The sequence below is a fragment of the Macrosteles quadrilineatus genome, unplaced genomic scaffold (genome assembly GCF_028750875.1).
Source record: "Macrosteles quadrilineatus isolate MER2022 unplaced genomic scaffold, UCM_ALF_1.0 Scaffold_2__2_contigs__length_208266976, whole genome shotgun sequence".
NCBI classification, from domain to species: domain Eukaryota; kingdom Metazoa; phylum Arthropoda; class Insecta; order Hemiptera; family Cicadellidae; genus Macrosteles; species Macrosteles quadrilineatus.
Window position 1 is genome coordinate 181,372,739 of NW_026542595.1, and position 23,746 is coordinate 181,396,484.

The 23,746-nt window shown below is 32.9% G+C and overlaps 2 protein-coding genes across 2 annotated transcripts; one reads left to right on the forward strand and one right to left on the reverse strand.

The window, feature by feature from the left end:
- Positions 1 to 4,100: 4,100 nt before the first annotated feature.
- On the reverse strand, positions 4,101 to 11,002 carry LOC128986564 (elongation of very long chain fatty acids protein 6-like). Its single transcript, XM_054406995.1, has 2 exons — positions 10,318 to 11,002; positions 4,101 to 6,866 (listed from the first exon to the last, which is right to left on the reverse strand). The coding sequence occupies exons 1-2, from the start codon at positions 10,638 to 10,640 to the stop codon at positions 6,305 to 6,307; spliced, it is 885 nt and encodes a 294-aa protein (XP_054262970.1). The 5' UTR covers positions 10,641 to 11,002; the 3' UTR covers positions 4,101 to 6,304.
- A 10,954-nt stretch (positions 11,003 to 21,956) lies between these two features.
- Positions 21,957 to 23,060, forward strand: LOC128985183 (putative nuclease HARBI1). Its single transcript, XM_054404566.1, has one exon. It carries the CDS (start codon positions 21,957 to 21,959, stop codon positions 23,058 to 23,060), a length of 1,104 nt encoding a protein of 367 aa, XP_054260541.1.
- The last annotated feature ends 686 nt before the right edge of the window (positions 23,061 to 23,746 follow it).

Sequence of the window (23,746 nt, forward strand, 5' to 3'; positions counted from 1 at the left end):
GAAAAAGTTTACAATTTGTTATTTGTGTTGTGGACCGTTTATTATTAAATGTTTATCGAGTATCACATGCCATTGATCGCCTGTCATCCGGTATCATTTTGATTACTTGTGTAAAGTATTTGTCATTGGTATTATTTTTTTTAATTAATCGTGTAATAACCTATCTTAATTAAAAATATTATCATAAGACGTATTCTAAGTTAGATATGCTAGATTAAGGCCACAAGTTTTTCATGTTTATCATTAGCAAGAATTTTGTATGAGTCGTTTTTACTACGATAGTTTAATATTTCACTAAACGACCGGGTTTAAGTTAGATTTTTATAACAGACAGTGGTAAGTGTATTTTCGTCATTAATGAAACAGATCTACGTAAACGATAGGTAAAGTGCCTAATAAGTTAAAGTTAAACATTGATTATTCCTTATAATTCAAAGTCAGTGCTTGTAAATTTGAAACAACGTCTTGATTCTTTGAGTCCTAGACTAATTGAGCTATATTAGTATGCACATTTTAATTACTATTTTCTTTAAGGAAACAAAAACATAAACAATTTCAAAACAAATTTCGGTGGACACAAACACAGTTAGGTTAATTAAACAATTGACAAAGAATGTATTCATCCCATCCATTGTGTCCATAGCTGAGTTCTAAGTTCGAATTTACTAACAGATTCAGATTCCCTACCAGACAAACCCACTCAAAAAGACAACATAATGTAAATGCATTTGGTAGTGAATAGTCACTATGGACTTATCGTTACTTTTTATTGTCATTTACAGCTGTGTCCTCATCCAGAGTACACAACTGCGATCAGTTACAGGAAAGGCTATACATCTACCACCAAAATATCATGTCTTAAGCCTGTGTCACACTTGGCTACTTACTAGCAGCTACCTAGTAGCAGCTACTGAAATAGCAGCTACTTTTCCTGTCACACTTATTTTGGTAGCGTCTATTCACTAGCTGCTACTACTAGTTTAGCTCAAGAGAGGTTATGTCCCAAAGACACGGATATTTTTTATACAGGTTCAAAAAATTAATCACATCTCCCCCACCCCACTTCGGATCACTCATGATTACTTCAGAAATTATTCAAAATGAACGAGAATAAACAAATCAGGCAGACAGCACGTGGTGCAAGTAGCCGCTAGTCTGCTATTGAAGCTGTCACACTGGGCGACAGTCGCTACTTGATAGCTGCTAGTTGGTCACGTGACTCACTAGCGCAGTTTAGTAGCACGGAAAGTTGGACATGTTCAACTTTCCATGCTAGTAAAATTTCACTAGCGCGCTACTCTTAGTAGCTGCTACTGCCTATGTCACATTGGCTACTTAGTAGCTGCTATTTCGCTAGCTGCTAGTAAAGTAGCGTAGTGTGACACAGGCTTTACTGGGTATTTTGCGGCGCAAATGGCAACAAATTCCCAACAAAAACATTTGTGTTTGTTTACCTCCAGGCCCAGCCAAGAAGCATCCCACACCGGAAGGACAAGAACCTGCGGGGAACTTTCTATTCGAAATTATGAAATGCCGAGCCCTCGTCCTTCGTGCATGGAGAAAGCAGAAGCACTGTTGACTGTTACTGTACCTGTTACACTGTAGACACTACGTAACTCATTCAATGTCAACTAAACGTGGCCGGTATCGTATTGAGGATTAGTTCCGATCATTGACATAAGTTACGTCTGAGATTTAAGTATTACGTTGCTGCACAACTAAACTGAATAGTTGTAAAGCTAAATCAAAAAGGTTTCCGATTACATCTGGAGAAAAGTCAAGCGGTTAGACGGTTTGAAACTGGGCATAGATAGGTCGATTTTAATAGTCCTATCTTAAGTAAGAAATACATGATTTTAAAGATTATTCTTCTACCTGTATTCTACACTCACCCCGCATTCACTAAGCTAGATACCTGTCTAAGACCCATTACTAATAAACCATGTTCAGAAAATGATGCAACCGTGGAAAATGCGCGTCAATTACATTTTCAAATCACTCCAGTATACAAGCAAATGACAAATCTTTTACGACCCAATGTTGAGTTAAAACTAGTTTTGTTGTTCAGACAGCGGACCGTTGGGTAGTAGGCCTAGTAAGAACCAATGAAAAAACTAAAAAAATTCCAATGTCTTAGAAAAACACCAAAAGAAGAAAATAATTGAGACCATATTGAAAATTTAGTTTAATGTAATGTCTTCTCTTATTCAGTCCGACTTACTCTTACTAATATTCTCTTATAATTCAAATACTTTTTGAGATGCGACTACCCCTGATGCATTTCACAACTTCTTTACAAAAACAAAAACGTTTTCCAACTAACATTTACTCTGTTTAAAACACTTCGGGAAGCTGTTTCAGTGCTAACAACACCGCATCCCGTGTTTTATCACATTAAATAAATTACTAGTGGATTTACAATCCATCATTGTGCATTGTCCCGGCATTATGTTGTGACGTTCAACACTGATAAGACCGGAGTGATAAGCATTATAATCGCCGGATGTGCAGGTAGAACATTTCCAGCCAAAAAGCGTCAAGGTCAGGTTAAATGAGCACAATGAGGCAATGAGCACAATAACTAGTCTTGTCTGGTCATTTGATATAATTTAGTTTTTCATCCACAAATTATACTTATCTTGTTGTGGTGTTTCCGGACCTATTATTTCACAATAAAAGGTTAAATTACTGGCTGTTGTCGCCTTGTAAGGAAGGATACGAGTAACTTAGACCACGAAGCGAAATATAGTAGCTAATTAAGTAGTGCAAAGTACGTAATTTCCGCTCGAAAACTGTAGATGGACGCACGGAGCTTTACCTGAGTGCGGCTATTTCGAGAGCGGCAACGACTGTTTGTTCTCGTAATACACACAAGATTTTTCCTACCACCATAATTAACTTATAATAACACACAGATTAACTCTTATAAAATGACATTTAGGTTATGTTTGCTTTTTAAGGTTATGTTATTTAGCTTACCGGTTGTAAACTAATGAATCTGATCTGCGGCTGTGGTTGGTGTAGAAACGCCAACAGTGAAATCAGCTGACAAGCGAGCGGCAATGATCCATTCCCGCTCTAGAGCAGCAATTAGCTATTTTGCGTACCGTTTACAGGTATGGCAATGTTACCATTTTAATGCAGTTGTAGTAAAAGAAAAATTAACCTTTCCGTTCGAACTATACTGTGTCATTATATAATGAATTTTCAATGTTTATAATGTATGTAGTTGAAATTGTTGGTCAACTAGTTTTTTTTTAGATTACAGTAGAATTGTGCATGTTATCTCAATTAATTTATAACAAAAAAGTGTTGTACTGTAGTTATTTCCCAACAAAAACCACTGAGATATCTTTTTTGTGATGATTTAAACTCTATTTTTATAATTGAAGACTAGTTTGTCTATAGTTTTTAGTTTTATGGGGGTAGTTTTACTAGAGAAATTTATCCTCAACCAAAAGACTGATATAGATAGGTGTACCCAGTCCTCAATTAATTAGTAAAACAATGAGGTGCCAACTGTAAACTTATGACCCCCCCCCCTCCTATACCCTCAAAAATTGTTTAACCTGTTTTAAGTAGTATGGAAAAATAAATATTTCCAAGGCAAACTTGTTTATGAATTTTATGTTTCCTGATGCCAATATTTTTATCTTTCCGAAAGAGAGGCACCGGAACGCCGTTCCGCCGCATATTGAGTACTGGGTGTACCAGAACACATAAGCATACATAAGTGTGTTCTACTTCCAGCAGTTTCTCACCAATGACACAGCTAAAGTCATTTGTGTTTGACAGGATTTGAACCTGGAACTCTGATCATTGAAATACCAAAGTAAATTAAAAATTATATTTCTGTGATCAGATCTTCATTAATACCAAGTTTTGTTTTGAGTGTGTCAATGACCTCAACTGTTAACAGTATCAAGCATTTGACAAACACAAAGACTTTAGACTTCGTATCACCTTTGACTATTGATAACCATTATTGTACAGATTTTTAAAATCTACTATTAGAATTTTTTAAGTTAACTAAATATATTTTTTTAAACCTGTATCTTATGACTATTTTGGTATCTTCATAACATGGACAATAAAACCCATTTAAAACATGAAAAATTTATTTTCAAACAAACTTTTACATCACAATATTATTACTTGCTGTATAGGAGCTTGATACAAAAGTGTTACTAAGGAATATTATATAAGTTTAATATAAAACTTTATATGACAAATGGGATTTTGAAGAGAGGTTGAAATAATGCCAGAAATTATCATTTTTATATTTATCATATTAATTATCATATTTAAAATTATCTTCTACTAAACATAACAAACGGCTAAATATACTCTACAATTTATTTTGTAATTGTAGTTCTACCTATATGTATGAACTATACATACCAAAATAATTTTAATTACCATTTACTATTGTAATTGGCACATTTTTTAAATATTTTACGGAAAAAAATCATCTTGACCTCTCAACATTTTTACGCAGGACTGAATAAACCATTTGTGCATAAACCACTGTTTGGTAAACAAGATACAAAATATTAGTAATTTTTACAGGAATGTGTTTACAGTTGCATAAAGCTCAGGTATGGCAGTAACTAATTGTTTTGTAAACACTTCTATAACTGGTTTTATGTTTCTGCTATCAATAAATTTTCACAAAAATGTACTTTGAACATGGAAATTACTAAGCAATCGTAGGCCTACAGTCTATAGTAAATGCAACTGAATTGTAAGAAGAAACAGTTTATGGATTCTAACATGTTCTACACTTAATTATAAAAGTATAAAAATAATGTTTAATCTAAACCACACCAGTAAAACAGTGAAACTAGGCCTATGTTGTACCACAAAATGTGCACCATGAAAAAATCATAAGGTTATTTGTAGTTAAGTATTTTAATGTTGCATTTGCATTAAAACACTGAAGATTTGAGTCCAAATCATGGATCTATTTTAAATTTAATTATTGTAATATGTTAGGCTTGTGTACATTAAAAATCTTAACATAGTGTAAGATGTGACTTTTTTTAATTTTTGCGATCCATCACAAGAAAAAAATATTTGTGAATCATGGACCGTGCGATCCATCACAAGAAAAAAATATTTGTGAATCATGGACCGGTGTAAAAATACTAACTACTGTATAAAAAACATTAGAAAGGAATGATTATTTTCATACAATATATATATAGGTAAGAATAACAAGAATAAAACAAAAAATAATCTGATATATTTAATTATAAATGTAAAAAATATGCAAACTATGAACAAAATGTTAGGTATAAGTTAACTATTGCAGAAAAATCACATAACTTTAATTAATTTAGTAAACTGACTTTAGGACGGCATGGTGAAATTTTGAACACACTTGTAGGTTATAAGGCTATCAGCCTGAGTTAGCTTAAGTCAAAATTTGTTCCAGCTGTACAATATGATACATTGTTTTGATACTTAAATGATACTTGATCTTAAAAAAAGACTTAAGAGGTAAAAAATCATAAAAAAACCTACAGTTAGTCTTTTGACTATATAGTGCTTCAATAACAGTGGCCTAAACAAAAACTAATAGTGGTGGTAACAATCAATTTCTTTTCCAAACTTACTTTACATACCAATTGATTTTCTATATACTTTTTGATAGACAAAAAATGTACAAAATCTACAATTAATAACAATTTTAAATCACAGAAATTCTGATGAGTGCATTACTAGCTTCAGAGGGTTGGTACAAAATTCTTCAAAAGGTTAACTAACTTGCTTACATAAAACTAAAACTGAAAATGTACATGTCCTGAATATTTTATACAAATTAGTTTCTTAAGTAATTCATGCAACAGGAACATGTAGATGGCCACTTGTGCGATTTTGTCCACAATCGGCATAACAAGACCTGATTCTATCCACAACAATAATGAATGTTAATGACTAGCATGTATAAAATAAATTACTGCAAGATTTCTCTGAAGAAAAACTCTCTATCATAACTTCAGTCCATTATACTTTGTGCACTTCAGAAACGGATGAGATTGGGAAAGAAAGAAAAACATTCGACCTCGTGATAAAAATTTTAGCATAATTTTACAGCGGAGACTAAAACCGTTGGTTTAATTTAACCGGAGTAAGAGAGAGAGAGAGAAGTGAATTCATCATAAAATTCATTTATCTCTAAGAAAAGTACCGGTAACTAACTGAACAACCACACAAGACAGTCGTTTCTATAAGAGATCACAACTAAAAGTCGAAAGTATTTCTTTCTTTCACCAATTCAATCCAGTTATTCGCAGTGTACTTACTGAGCCTTGACCTTAGCATTGCTGGCGTTGCTGGTGTATTTGCCAGGGATGTCACTCATCTGTGCCTTGCGTTTACCAGCACTCGGGTTGAGGTACGCTTTGTAGAAGAATCTTGCAAACAGAACAAAGTAGCTGAAGTACATCAGAAGTGACAACTTGATGTTGAACCAAGATACGTGGCAGTCTTGTTTGCCTTCCTGAAGATATTGAGCAGCCCAAATATTGACAGCACAACCGACGATCATCTGGGTGAGTTGACAAGAGGTGATCAACATAGCGATGTTCTTCCAAGGACGATATCCCATGGAGCGCAGAGCATAGTAGGAGTACATGATGGAGTGTACGCAGTAGTTCATCACGATGTACCAGCGGGCGGAGGAAGTGTATTCTGTATAAGAGAACCAGGAGTAGAGAAGAACCGTAATGTGATGATACCAGTGGAGGAAGATGAGAGGTTGCTTCCGTAGAACAATGAACATCGTGTCTCCCAGTTCAGGAAGCTTGGAGAGAACGAAGAGGAACGACCAGCAACCAGCGACTCGGTCATGTTCGATGAAACTGTAACACAAGGATAAGTATTTTAATTACGGTACTAAATCCAGAGAGGATGGTAGTACATATGGTCACTGGTGTTAGGGTGAAATGGTTGTTTCACCATTGTAATGTTATAAATAAAAATGTTAGAACTAATTACCAAAATGATTTATTAAATGGGGAGTATAAACCATTTTTAGACTAGATATGGAAATAATGATTAACCTACCTGATCCTAATGACGACTTCTACGACTTGACCATAGGGAAAAGTAAAATGAATAGAAAATCTAATGCATTGTGATACTTTAACAAAAGCAGAGTAGGAGGCAGGTGTCCGTTTTTAAAACAAACATTAATAATAGAAGAAAGAAAAACAGCAAGTTTTAATAAAAAAATACTAATTTAAAATCTTAGGTAGGCCTACGTGGGGAAGAAATGGCTATTTACAATTTGTTACATCTCTTCCAGCACGTCAAAAATTACAATTAAAAATCAATGACATTGCGTTTTTAACTGGACTGAAACAGTTAATGTGAGTGGCATCATATAGGCCTACCTACAAATTTTAATTAGAAAAAAAATTTTAATAGCCGTATTAAAATCAAATCTAACATTCCACATTTTAGTAAGTGTTACCCTCCCCCCACAAATAGAAATTAGGCTAGCCAATGTTTCTGGGCCTCATCCTACCAAATGAAATAATTTTATCGATTGTTAACATAATGCAGGCCAGTAAAGATTTTTTCTCAAAAGCTTTCCAATTGATAACACTTTTATCATATCACTAAGCTCATACAAAACACATTCGACAAATAAGATGCAACCATCTTGCGTGAATGTTTTATACTGTATATATTTTAGAATTAGTCTTTTTTTAATATCCTTAAGGAATACTTCTAAAAATAAAGAAGGTCAAGAAAATCTGAAGTTTTAGAACATTTCCTGATGATTTTACTCAAGTTCCAGGGAATCTGACACAACTCTTTGAGGTTTGAAAATTTGTATGAAACATTATCCTTTCAGGGAAAATATGGAACAATTTCTGATTCACAAATAGGCTATAGGCTAGGGTATCACAAATTAACAATATAGGCATACCTGTCATTTTTTATTAAATAGAAGAAATATTAATTTAGTCCTGCACAAAAAGATGTAGCCTAGCCTACATTTTAAATACCAAAAGTCCTCTAAAATTCCCCTGGTGGCTCTACAATTTAAAAACTGGTGACAACTTGAACATGGGAATGAATGTCTAGTTGTAGTCAAAGACAGGAGTTGCAATTGAAATAGGCAAAAACAGACTAGCTTAAAAGTTATTTAGCGAATTTCCTATATAGGGAATAAGCTACCGGTATTACCATAGGTTCCATGGTAAGACCTGGTACTTTTTTGTTATGATGACCCAGAGTCCCAAAACATCCTCCGTTCAAATTCATATATAAATAGGCTAGCTATTATAAGTTATAGGGCCTACATAACTCAAAAAAAAATTTGGTTCAAATGTGTTTAAACCTACATTTAATCGAATGAGTCCGCAAACAAGCATGATTGGACCATGCTCACGGGGTTTTAGGGGGTGAAAATTAGTTTTCCTAATTTTTAACCCTCATTACAAAAAATTCCCCATTTCTTAATAATAGCTTAATATAAAACAAATGCATTTACCTAGTTTGATCAAAATATATCCATAAACAAGCAAACTACAACATTTTACAATATTCCACATAAGAATAACATGGGAATTTTAAATTTATGATTTTTTAAATGTTGGTTCTCCTTTACCAATAACAGTAGGTAGGCTACAAAAAACACTTTGATATAGCCTACTAAATTATTTGTTTTTTAAGCTCTTTAAAAAGGTCTTTGGAGAAATTGGGAAATTTTGTATTTTGAGGGTTAAAAATGAGAAAATCCAATTTTACGCCTTAAGTCCCCCGTAAAACCCCATTTCCACGGTGCGATCATGCTGGTTCGAGAGATCATTCAAGATTTTCAAGACTTTCATTCAACATATTTTAATATTCTCCTTAAGAATAACATGGGAATTTTAAATTTAAAATTCCGGTACGGTATTAAAACATTTCTCCGTTACCAACTAACCATACAAAAACAATTTTGTAGGGAGGTACCATACTAAATAATTTGTTTTTAGAGCTCTTTAAAAAGGTAAGAGAAATCGGTAAATTTTGTGCTTTGAGGGTTAAAAATGAGAAAAACCAATTATTGCCCCATAAAAACCCCTGTAAAACCCCGTTCCCATGGTCTGATCTCGTTCGCAAACTCAAAAGTTTATCCCGTCTTTAAATGTATTTTTTATTATTGGGCTAGATGGGTTTTAAAGTGATTAGGCCTATTATTTATTATTCAATGTAAAGTAAGTTTCTAGTTTAAGTTACTAAGCCATTAAAAACAAAACGTTTCAAATAAACAACATAACTTATTACAAACCTCATATTTTGCTTATTAACCTGTGTATTGCATGGTTTAAATAGATCGTTCGGAAATGGATTACAACTAAGGTAAGTTTGATATTGTTGTGAAGATTAAATCTTAACTATTAAAGTTATATTCAGGTTGTCTATTATAAGCTGTAATGGCATGCTACTTTTAGTATGAGTTTGATGTTGTCTAGAAAAATATCCCAAAGAAAATTGGTTTTGGCTACCGTTTCTAAAAAAAAAAAAAAAAAAACTGTCACTAACTTACTAATTGTCAACTAAGCAAGCCTGATTAGTGTGAATAGTTGACACCAGTCACTGCCCTAACCTGCATGCTATATTTTCATTTTGGACCAAGCTTAATTTAACATAGGCTAGCTTAGGTAGGTACCCACAAACCAATCTTTTCTATTAGTTTTTTTTTTCTGTTTAATTAGTGTCTTGATAATATTTATTTAGATTACCGTACATAAAATTTGGCACCAGCATAGAAAATTCATCTTGTAACTAAAATTAATTAGTCTATTTAAAAAAAAAATAGGTAGGGCCTAAGTTAGTTGTGTTCTCTATAAGTTAACGTAAGTTAGATGGCATTGGTCCATTGCTTACTTATAGCCTAAGTTAGTATGTAGGCCTGGTTGTCTTTATCCATTAACTTAGTATGTAACTTAGTAACTTAGGCTAAGTATGTTGATCTTTAGCGATAAAATTAACCATACATTTGTACCATAAGTCATAAAGTAACTTAATGCATGTTAGCGTCAACAATAGTTGACATCGGTCCAGTGAGTTCAGACCACGTATCAACTTAACTTATAGTTGGCGCTGATTCGTAGTAAAAATCCTTAACTTTCGTCAACCATAGGCCTACTTGATGCTGGTCTCACGAAGGAATGTTTTTTAACATGTCGGTAGCTTTAGGCTTAGTGAATGTTTGAAGTTATCTGTAGGGCCTAATACAATTTCTGTAATGCAATACAATTCAATAACTTACTTAACGAGTTAAGGAAGAAATAAATTATGAATTAAGTTTACCTCGGGACGCAGATTGAGTGGTATATTCCATAGTTCTTGAGAACGTGTATTAATTCAGGTGCAGTTCTGCAGGCACCAATTATACTAAATATGGCTAAAAGTGTGTTCCACAGCGATAGGACTCCTCTAAGTTGAAATCTGGGTCTAGACTGCATGTAGTATTGGCCACCAAAGATTAAAATCATGTAAATAGCACAATAGTAGAATCCTTTGGTCCAATGTTTGATCATCCATACTCTTGAATCCAAATGCTTAAATTCCTCTTCAAAATTAAATATATAAGAATAGTTTCTTAGTGTAAGATCTTCGTAGTAGTCCTTCATTTTAATTTAAGTATTTTTACAAGTAGAACGGAAGTCCAAGAGAAGCAAAATACCCTCCAGAAGCAAAACTATATGGGTTTAGAGAAATTTGCAATCTAGGTTAACATACCGACACAACAGATGGCAACAATAATCCAGTTTGAAAAGGACTTATTATCCTGTGTAGTAAACTACAGTAAATTATCAGCACTCTTTGTAGTTTAACCGGCGAAACACTTGGAATATAACCTGGACCCACCCAACTTTAACTTCCCATACACTAGCAGAACACTTGATTACACTGCGTGTCAGTAACCGGCCTACAAAATTCAACTGACCACGAAACCACGATCAACTGGGAAATGAAATGACAGATACAACGAATCAAACCGACGTTTCTACTCCCCAAACATCCAATGGGATTCTGCGAGGCCCAGGTCTGCCAGTGCAGCCAACAAACGTTAATGAAGTCAAAGCAAAAATACAGATTTACTATATAAAATAGAGTCAGTCGTAACACAAACCATTTATGATTATGTCCTAAGTGCTGATTAGATTTACTTTCATACGTATAAAATAAACAGTACACTAAGGCAAATATGAAGATTAAGGAATACGTTTAAAAATGTTTAGTATTGCCATTGATTATAAATTGCCCATATCTTTGGAAATGTATAATCAATGATATTGTTCTTTGTAGATTGTTAAAATCTCAATTAGTAATTATTTTACGCAGAATTAATAGAAGATTAACCTTATTATTGTAACAAAATAAGCATTGGGTGTGATAATATATCAATTAGTGGGCGCCATAGAACTACAACGATGGGCGCCCAGCACCAGCTGCAGCATTATTGTAAGCACAGTAAAGATGTAGTGCTGTCGTACCAAACTGTATCAAATGAAGAAACCGTTGGGATAAATAAATAAAGCTGTAACATTCAGCTAACTATAATCCGCTCGAATACTTATATATACCTAGCTGTTAATTAAAAAAGGTACTGAATTACCTGGACTCCTCCATTACATAAAGTAGGCGATGAAAAATCTTTCTTTATTGAAGGGTTACTGCACGGCCACCTTGTGGCCGTGGTTAGTGATGTAAACGTTGTGTTGTTTAGTTATTTACAGTTAGGCCTGGTGTTAATTCTTATCCGCCATAAATTAACTTTGACTCTACAGTTCATCTCTACAGTCACCATTATCAATTGAGATGGTGACTCTTTTACATGGGAGCGTATTTTAACTCAATTAACATGAATGAAGGATGAGCGTAGAATAGCAGAATAGTGTGAGATGTTCTGTGTAGCTTTGTTACTGACTACGATAAGCTGTTGCATTAGCCAGGATCATTATTTGAAGTTCAAAGATCAGAGGCAGCTGGGTCCAGTTTCGAACCATCAAGCTACTGACCTTTTAACGAACGGCAACCTGTGGTTTGTTAGGCGAGCATTAATTGCATTATAACCATTCGGCTACCGTTGTAGTATACATTCTATTGAATAAACGAGTCCGGGGGTCTGGACCCCCCCTTCCGGTCCTAAATATAATATTTTTTTGTTAAATTAATCGTAAAATTATATAATAATAATATAAATTATACATTATTAGAATTGTATAATAATACTGCATTGACGTTAATTGACGTTGATAATTTTCAATGCCAGTAGGGCTAAAAAAAGACCATTTTAGGGCCTATGTTTTCAACAATTTTCCCGGACCCCCTTTCTACCTGGGCCCGGTCGGTCGACCCTCCATTTTGAAATCCTGGCTACGTTACTGTGTCATGTTTATGTAGCCAGTCCAGTCTAAAAATGAAAATAAATGTAGCTGAGTTTTACTTCCCACAAAGTGCACTGCTGTCAATTACTGATTCTTTGTCATTGTACGTTGAATTTTTAATCAAGCTGGAGAGAGAAGACAACTTACTATGAAGCATCTTGCACAATTCTGGATTTTAGTCAGCACAAAAGTATACTATTATAATAGTTGTAATAACCTTTTGTTAAAATATTAGTAATATTTAAAACAAAGTACAGTATATACGTTTCTACAACAAAATACTATAAGCCATTGTAATATGGTTGATAATCAATATTATTACTTTTTCTTACTACTAACAATGTGCATTTCTTGACATTTTCATAGCGCCTGTATAATGCAACAAGCTACCAGAGCGCACTACTGTACATGTTGCATAGTATGATTATTGAAGGAACCACAGCTACTAAGCCACCATGGAATTTTGCGATATATTCAAAATTATTTTAGTGGTTGAATTTGCAACCTTTCTGTCAATAAAAACACCATATTAAATAAATACTAGAGCACCTGTTGCTCGAATTCGAGCAATTGTAAAGTATTACAGGCGTTATTTAAAAACGAATAACAGTCATAACTCCCGATTATGACTCAAAAGAGTCAACTCAAAGATGTAATCAATCGCTCCACTCTACAGTAGTTATCGAAACTGCAAATGAACTCACTCTGAAAACGAACACTATTGTGTGTATAATGTGTTTACTAATGAACAGCTGTAATTTATACAAATATTATTCTGTCTGTTTAAGTAAACAAAATCTTGTCATCATAAGAAATACATTGCGATTTTGATGGCCTGTGGGGCAAAGCCCGAGGACTTTTATTACAGGAATTGGTGAAAGGGGGCGTCTATACAAAAAATACTTAATTTTGACACACCGTTTGTATAAATCCGTCCATTATTAACGAAGGAGTAGTGTTTCATAGAAAACACCTTCACGTATTATATACTAGCTGTTGTACCCGTGCTTTGTAACGGGAAGAGGACACAAAATAGAAACATTTTAATCTTTATCTCTTGCATATAATAGTTACACATCCGCCAACGCTTTTAGAAACAAAATTCAACTTTTATGGCCTTAATAGAAACGTTTAAGTTATGACTTTTAACTGGTAAGTAGTGGATACCACCATTTTGCTTTTGATTAATTTTAAATCTTGTGTAGGCTGATATGAGAAAAACTGACCAAATCTTCCAGTAAAACTTTGACATACATGATTTACCAGATTTACCTTCATTTCCTTTAATTACACATCTTTTAATTTATTATTGACGTTTTAAATTTCAATTTTGAAGTTGCAAAAATACTAATTATTAAATTTAAATATCTTTATATAAAACTCTTCTTTATATTAAATCACAAATCCTTTCATCTTCAGTTTTTTCACTCACAATAAATCATTAGCAAAACTAAGTCAGCTGTTATAAACTTTAAAAATATTACTGTGCCTTATCAATACAGTCTTTTGAAATATTAAAGAAACTACTAGTGTACATGTTGCTCGAAATCGAGCAATTGCAAAGAAGTACAGGAGTTATTTATAAACAAATAACTTGTTTAGAAACTAATAACAGTCATAATTTCCGATGATTTTAAAAGAGTCAACTAAATAGGTGGTTTTTAGTAGTCAACTAATGGAAATACTCACGATTTACATAACAATCCTATTCCAGTTTAAAGAGTTAATTTATAACAATCAACCTGCCCATGGACGGGAAAAGGCGTACAATTTAAGTCTACGTAAAAAGGCTGTCAACTTTTATAAAGTACCGTACCTAAGTTATTTAGCCAATTTGTAGACAATAAGGTGTAGGCTACTTTAAACTCTACTCAAAAACTGGCAGAACTCTGAAATGGTGTTATTTATCATAGGCTTACTCATATGCCAAATCCTTAAAATAAAAATTCTATAATTAATAACTTATATCATTAAACACAAACCAACATCCAAAACTATACACATCTTTAATACAACATAGATAATTATTTACACATTGACTGTTTACAATTAACATGTGTTCTTCTTTTCACTTTTAATTTTGCTTCGCAACGGGAAAAATCTGTTTCATAATCATTGAAATAGATTTATAATAAACTAGCTGTGTACCCGTTCTACGCACGGGGATCTTATAGTATCAGTTGAAACCTTCTTATATAAAGAACAGTAGTTGGTTTGCATATTTTCAGATATGCTGGCCAAACTATTTATTATACATAACTTCATTTTATGTCGTTTGTTGTTGTTCCGGATCGGTATGACAATCAATAAAAGGCTAAATTACCTGTGTCCGCCGGTCGATCCTAATGTATCCTATTACAGGAGATGCATTTCGGCGAAATTAAATCGCCATCATCAGTCCTAATATAAGGTCTTGAGCTTCCCCATTAGGTGCATCTTGGAGTTTTTGAAACACATACACGAACTTTACACTTATACACATAACGAATAAAACATAAATACACGGTAGGCCTACTTTTATTTTTACTATGGACAAGTAGACGCGCGTCGGTCGTGTGCCGAGTCTTGACTGAAAACGCTCATTTAAAAAATGTAAGTTTCCCAGCAATATACAACACTGATTCAAGGTCTATTTCCCGGTTATCAAAACTCAAGAACAATTTTATGCACAAAAAATCTCTATTTTCATTTACTGTTACCCTGCAAATTATTGCACTTGCGATTAATTAAATCCGTTATGTAAGGAGAAACGTTTTTAATCTTAATTGGTTTGGATTTGCTTTCAAAACGTGATCGGAAATGGTTGCGGTATTTGTAAACAACATTCAATGTAAACATATCAGTGACAGCTAGAAGAAATAATCTTGATTTGAACAGCTGTTCGTTATTTCATAGAAGAATATGTGCTAAACATTGGGAGAAAACTTTACAAAAATCGCACAAAATTGGGTTTTTAAACGTCTGTCATTTTATTTACAAAGTGGTGACGCCATATTTTAATGGCTAAAGACAATCTCGCCAATCCAGTGAATGCATTAAAATGATTTGGAACTTGATAGGTACTCTCGTTTTTCAGGAGTAGGCCGCGTAAAATGGCTCTTGGGTCGTAACAGACTGGAAGACAGACAGAAATTTAGATGAGACTCGTTTCGGTTTCTCTAATGTATAACACGTAAAAATAACCTAAAATTTTATGATTCTGAGTAATGTACAGACAAAACTCTAATTTTATTTATATAGATACTCTATCATAAAGTTTAAGATTAAATAAACCTACCACATAGTTATTTTATTTTTCTGGATCAGCTGTCTGTAATTGTAAAATAGGTATTTGACAGTTCTGGTTGTTTACATTTAAATGTCAAAGCAATTGTAAACATTGTGAATTTTCTCATGCTTCCATGGAGACCAATTATTAATATTTAATTTCTGACAACAGCTGGAGTTTCAAAACAATGTTTGTTTCCCATGTTATTCTTATGGAGAAATACGAAACTTTAAAGGGCCTCAGGGCCTCACTCTCTAATTATTTACCTAAAAAGAAAGTTTCCTGCACAACTTCACGTTACGCTCTTTTTTTACAATGACACCAAAAACATGTCAATCGGTTCAGTAGTTTCGGAGGAGTAATTGTCACAAAAATCCTGCTTGCGTATTAAATAAGTATAGATATTCTATAGGTACTATACAAAATTTCAAACAAATAATTTAGCATTAAAGACTCAGCTGTCTTTAATGCTAAATTATTTGGAGCAGACAAAACTAATATGATTATCAAAGCATCAAGGACTAAAAAATGTAATAGCAAATACAGTATATGTTTCATTGCATCTCTGATTCTACTATACAAAAATATCAACAAACAACTTAATATACTAACCAGTTCTTTTAATCATCGTTCATTGCCTTTACATTTTCACACTTACCATTAAGAAAACCTAGTAACAGATATTTTATTGATTTTAGAAACAAAAGAACACTGTGTACTGCTTATATATTTTTCTTGGTTTAATTTAATCAGTGGTGTGGCAAAACACAAATAATAAATGTACCAAATAAAGTAAATGTGAACCGAAAGCTATGTTAAGATAAAATAAGAGTATTTTGTATTACCATTTGATAATTAAATATAGTTACACATATACAACCGATTTTGGAAAACATAAATCAACGACAATTTAGTTATCGATGATATTCTTTTGTATCATAGGATTCCTATATAAACATAGGATTAGCAAAACACAATAACTTAATTTACCTAAATATACATATAAAAAACAATGTGATGTGCAAGTTATGTTAAGTTAATCTAACACATGTGAAGCAGTTAGAATTTATTTAAAGTAGCCTCCAAATTCATACAAAACATCTATAGCCTACATTGTAATTTTCATACTGTTTCCATGAAAACATATCAATAACATTATTTTCACTTAAGATTATTAACTTAAGGGGATCCAGGCTTTAGAACATACATTTTTTATTTTTTATGTTTATCATTTTTTAAAGATATTTATTATATCGAATGGGCCTAAAAACTGTTATTTTATTTGTTGTAGCCACTCTATGTACCACAGTACCATTTTATGTAATTTTATGTATCATAACGTAACACATTTTTATTTTTGATATAACTCATAAAATAGTTGATCAATTTTGTTCAACTAGGTGTCAATGTACACTTACTGAAATCCTGGGTATTACTTTGTTTGTAGGATGATTAGTTTTTATTTTATAAAGGTTGAAAAACAAAAAAAAATTTCTTAGACTATATTTCAAATATAAAAAATTATATTTTTTTTACTATTTGACTTATATTAATAATTATACCCAAAAAGTTTTTAAATACTATCAAGAACATCTAGTAAAAATTTCAACATGATAGGACAAAAATTGGCTGAGATATATCAACTTTTCTGTTACAAAACACTAAAAATCACAACTTTCGGGGAATCGCGATCGAAGTCCTGGAAAAAACTAAGACGCGCGCATGTAGTATCTGGGGAAAATATATTTTTTGTTATGAAAAACGTGTAGGATACCTATAAAACTTATATTTTCTTGTACATAAATAACCAAATAACAATAAAATACTATAAAAATAAAGAAGTGAATTTTGGCCATTTTTTCACTTTCTGAAGCCTGGATCCCCTTAAGACGCTTTAAAAATCCAAAGCAGATGATAAGCAGTTGATACAGCAACGGTTATAAAATCTTTTTTTTTCTATAATCATTGACATAGTTTTAGAGTAAATAATCCATGATAAAAGGTTAGATTAAAATTAACCTACCTCATATTTATGGAAAATATTATATTTAATTTCTTTGTATCAGCTGTCTGAAATTGTGAAATATGCAGTTTAGCAGTTCTTCTTGTTTATATTTAAATGTCAAAGCAAATTTAAACAAACATTGTTAGTGTTCTCATCACAGCCATGGAGACCAATCAATATTCACTATTAAAATGTTCACCTCAGAACTTTTAAAGCCAAAGGGGCGAAGCCCACGGTCAGTATCGAAATGTGAATAGTCCTATTATAATGGTCCTTGGTATGGTAGCTATATTTTTGTAAAATTTAAGCCCAGTTGGTTCAGTAGTTTTTGCACCTATTAGTAATACACATACAGACAGACAGCATTAGATTTTTATATAATAGTATAGATAAGGATATTGAGCTCAGTAGATTCAAGCAGTTCATAGTTAAAATAACGAAATGCTGCCCCCCCGTACTATTACCCGGGGTTTTATATTAGCTAATGTGTGATTTGTAATAGGTGTGGTTTAGAATTTACAGTGTATTATTTGCATGAAATTTGAAGAAGAATTGTCCTCAATAAAAAGGAAAATTCATATTGTTTTTAGGGTGTAGATCCAGTGGTTTTGAAGTAAAATAGGTTCCTTTGGTGTATTAAAATGTCTGTGAACACAATCTTAATCTTTTAGTAACTGTAGAATATTATTACATTCTACGACAACTAGTAATATATGTAATAAATTTTATTAGTTAGAACTGATTTGACTAGTGGAACATTTTCAAACTCAGGTTACAGTAGTTGCAGTCAATAATCCAAAGAATTTGTGAATGGTTTATAAATAAAATAAATAGTATTCTAAATAACGCGAAAACAAATCATTTATTAATGACTTTATTTCTATTAGTGGTGGGGGTTTCTTGATTTTTCGTAGCACCTGCAAAATGTGATTTGAGGACAAAACACACTACAGACTACAACAGAATGCAATTAACCACTCATGCACTACTACATGCATACATACATGAATATATATATGCATGTCGTGCTGAAGCCTTTACTGATTTGAAGTTATACTATACTATAGGCCCAGCGGATGAGGGCTAGTAATGGGGAAGAAGTTCAATTTCAGCATACCATAAAAAAAATTAATTAAGCTTATAACATTTCAGAAATCATCTAAAAAGTGATATTAGAGGAAAGTTATGTTAATATTAAAGAATGTTTACAGGAAATAAGTTTGATTGTTGGAATAAAGTATTACCGGTACAAAAAATAATTTAGTTTCTTTCACAAATAATATGTAAACTACCCGTTAATTCTGCTTAAAAAGTTTAAACAATAAACTGTGTCAGCACACTGACACATACTTTCTCCCATTAGTTTGTCAACAATCATACAGTGTGTGAGCGGTGCGAGTACCTATGATTATGGCTAAAATCACAATAATTGCAACTAGCAGCCAGCGTCACTTCGTGACTTCAAAATCTGTGATGTATTTGGTTTAATTTGCAATTCTCTTACACATTTCATTCATTAGTCTAAGTTCAAAAAGAGTGGGATTTACATGGCTAAGGGCAGTTGATAAGGGTGAAAACGGTTATCCGGTTCCTGGTAGGAGCACGAGAAGATGTATAAGAACACACTTAGGATATGCGAAAAAGGATATAAGATAATAAACTGGAGGTAGAAATTAACAATAGTTCACAGCTCATAATCAAATGTGTTTACATTTTAAAGGTTTAACTTTTTCACGTAAAAAGTTTAGGTAAACAATTGTCAAAAACGCAGACTAAATAACAGTTTTAAAAACAGCTTCCTAAAAGTGACTGTTATAAGCGTATATCCGGTCTGGAAGGGAACATAATACCACATGTAACTTCCTGTAAATAATACAACCGATTTGAATGGTTCGAAAAATAACGAAACAGCTTGCGGTGTTTTGGTAGAGTTCGGGCCAAAGTCAACACTGCCAGACAAACCCCAGATGGGTGTCTTGCGATGGGTAAACAACTCATAACTCGAAACGACTTTATTACACTGGTCTGTTCTGTTGGTAAACAAACAAATTTGGTTTATGTTTTTAATCTTTTAAACAAACGGGAATGTTTTATTTTTGGAATAGGGTAGAACTGTCATAACTGCACATAGTAAAACGTTGTCCAAATGAAATCAAACATGTTTGTTCAAAAGAAGGCAAAAATAAAAACTATGACAAGTGTAACCAATGCCATTAAAATAACAGGGGTTATTATTTGTTTTTATTGTGAAATTAAAGCGTTACAGGCCAACATTTACAAAAAAGTAATCATAGCGAGAAGTTACGAAATTAAGTATTACAACAATTATTTACTTAGTTTCATTCACAAAATGAGAAGAAAACTACTAGCATTAAAGTATTATATTGTCTGTGCTACTAGTTGATGCTGACGAAGACGATAGATTATCGACATCATCTTTACTAATATCATTACCTAATGCTATTATACAGTGTGTTTTGGAAGTTGAAAAATATTTAAATGGTTATAAAAATGTGGTAGGTTTTGGTTTAAATAAGTAAATTGGAAACAATGTAATATTCATAGGGTATATCAAATACCACAGAACAACAATGTATTTATTTTCAGCCTATATTAACAGTGATGAATTTCACAGCACCTGCATATTAGAAAGACAGGCACATTACGTGCCTGTGTAGCAGTTTAACGTGCATTATTGAAGGAGCAAACTTCAACCAATATTTGAATGTCTTGATTAGGGAAACCATGCTGTTGTTAAATCACAATATTAATACGTCAACAGCCAATATGCCAATAAACAATAAATTGATAACAGTTGATTACGTTGGTTTATTGAATGTAGAGAAATGATGTTACTGTTACTGTCATACCTCAATTATTGTGTAATAAAAAAAATACTGGAATTTAAGTTCACGACGATGACTGGCAAATTGTAAGTTTTACTTGTACTGCAAATTTAGTGTTTTGCTCCAGCTGTAAGGACAATTTAAAAAGTTAAATTTAAAAATAGAAACATCCAAGTCAAATAAATTGTATCCTTTTTTAATTTTGTTTAAAATATACATGAATAATGTCAATAGAAATAAGGATAACAACCAAAAACTATCTACATATTAATATAAACTGTACTAGAGTCAACGGAAAAAGTCATTATAGCAACATTTGTTACATAAAATCTTAAATAGATGTGTTTTTAATGACCTGAGGATAGATATTTTAAAATGTATATTTAATTACTTTAATTGAATGCACGTCATTCCAAAAATCTATTACTAATACATGGATTGAACTGCAGTATGTTTATAACTCCTCGTATGAGTTCAAGTACTTAACCTGATTCGTAAAAAATAAATAGCACAGTAACGGATTACTGCATAGTACTGAATTGTATTTTCTCAAAAGCCGAATAAAACGCCTCTACTCATTCCAATGGGTTCGCTGAAGACATTTCAAAAGATAAGTTCCACCCGTGTTTAGTTTAAGGCATTTTTATTGTGTTATTATTTTCGACCTGAGTTACGTAAGTTATCTGAGTTAATATGTACAATTTTCGACCTATTTTCTAATTGAGTGTTAGCCTACTTTAACTTTTTATGAAACCCTTTTGACTGAATCTTACTAATATTATAAATGTGAAAGTTTGTGTGTTTGTTTGTTTGTTTGTTTGAAGTTCAATCACGCATAAACCACTGGACGGATTGGGCTGAAATTTGGCATGATGATAGCTTACATTCCCGATTAACATATAGGCATATTCTTATCTCAAAAATCCTTTCGGGCTCCGCCCCAGTGGCTCTGTAATTCCCCATGTTAACCTTATAAGTATTCATATTTAAAGGGAATTAAAGAATTTAGTCAGCTGTTTCAACTAAAAAAGTTGGTTCTATGATATGGAAAAGCATTAAAAAGTTATAAGATTTACCAACAGGGTGCAGCACTATATATTTTTTTGCATTTATGAAAACAGCTAAGGTTTCTCCAACACAGTTTAAACCAATGCTGGCGTTTAAGCTGTGGTTTAAACTTGAAAAGTGTTTCTCCAATGTCTTTGACAAGCTTAAACCGAAGATTAGTTTAACTTCATTCAAGGACCATGGTTAAACCAGTGAGTCAAGTTTAAACTACAGCTGTTAGCTATGATATGTTGTCAAATATTGTTTACATTAATAAAATAAACAAATAAAGTCTTCATTTGTCAAGTCTACACCAGATTGTGTGCATTTTTCTCACTTTAGTTATTTACTTTTCTGTTTGTGCCCCAAAATCTATGTCCTAACATATAATGGAGGAAGTCATAGATATTCTGGATGGGATAGAAGACGAAGATTTCGAAGAAGTAGTTCAAATTAGGAGAGGACCAGTAAAAATTCGAACAAGAATTGACCATTTTACAAAGTGGGATGAAGCAGAGTTTTTTGCCAGATATAGGATGAGGAAGAGAACGGCTAATATAGTGTTGGAATTGATCAAAGAGGAAATAAAGTGTGCAACAATTAAAAACAGGGCAATATCTCCTGAAATGAAGTTCCTAGTCACACTCAAGTTCTATGCTTCAAGTGGTTTTTTAATAAATGTAGGGGATCAAAATGGCATTCATAAATCAACAGTGAGCAAAATTGTCAAACAGGTATCAGAGGCTATTGCACGGTTACGTCCACAATTCATTTGTATGCCATCAACACAAGAAGAACAGTCAAAGACGAAACTTGGCTTCTTTGAAATAGCTCGGTTCCCAAACTGTGTAGGCACTATCGACTGCACTCATGTAAAGATTTTGTCTCCAGGTGGTGACAACGCAGAGTATTTCAGGAATAGAAAAGGTGTTTTTTCAATAAACGTACAAGGGGTTTGTGATAGTTCCCTGCGCCTTACAAATATAGTAGCCAGATGGCCTGGCTCAACCCATGATGCCCACATCTTTACTTCCTGTAGGCTTAAACAAGAATTTGAAAATGGACTGTTTGGAAACGGTGTGTTGGTTGGAGATAGTGGTTATGCCTGCAGTAATTACTTAATACCCCCTTTAGAAAATCCAGTTCTTCGAGAAGAGCAACTGTTTCAGGAATCACAGATCCGTACAAGAAATCCTATTGAACGTTGTTTTGGTGTATGGAAAAGAAGGTTTCCAGTGTTAGCCCTAGGAATAAGACTGAAGCTAGATAGACTGGAAAGTGTTTGTGTTGCTACAGCAATATTACACAACATATGCATTATGGAAGGTGATGATACTCCGCCTGTTTCTCCTGATGAATTAGCTGCAATTGAAGCTCTTCATGATCTGCTAGGAAATGACGGCCAAGTTCCAGAAAGGCAGAGACGAAGAGGAGGAAATGGACACTTACAGACCCGCAACAAACTAATTTACGAATATTTCAGAAATATGTAACTCAGCTAGGCCTAAGAAGTATGGCCTTTATTTAAATCTGTTTATTGTAAAAGTAGGTCCTTATTTGATTTTGTTTGTTTGAGGACAGTCTGATTTTTAAAAATATTTATTTTTTATTTTTAAGATTTTGTGTATTTTGCATCTTTGGAATTTTGTGTAAATATATATCATAACTCACTTTTGAAATGTTAACATAGTATAAACAAACTGTAAAAAATGTGTACAATGCTTTTTTACAAGGGCTCGGATGGCAACTCCTTTGGCCACCGGGAACTTAAACTGAAAATAGAAAGGATGCCGGGGCTCAACACGCCAACCAGCTGCACTGGGCTCAACACGCCTCTAGTGCGGGGATGGGGAAGCACCAGGCTCAACACACCATTTTACATTGCCAAACCTTGGCCTTCTTAAACACTTCATTACAAGTACAAATAAGTAAATAACACAACATATAATTCAACTGAGAGAAATATTTTTTATACAATCAAAAGAAATTTATTAACAAACGTAAGTTAACATGTTTTTTAATGAACACTGTGACATGGTGATAACTACTTATGCATAATCTCCACTTAAGTTTAACTGGTTTTTTAACTTTACCTCTTCATTTTTTATTTTTAACTGAACTAATCTTCTTTCTTCCTGGAGTAGTTCCATTTTCATGCTATGCTCTTCCTTCTGCATTT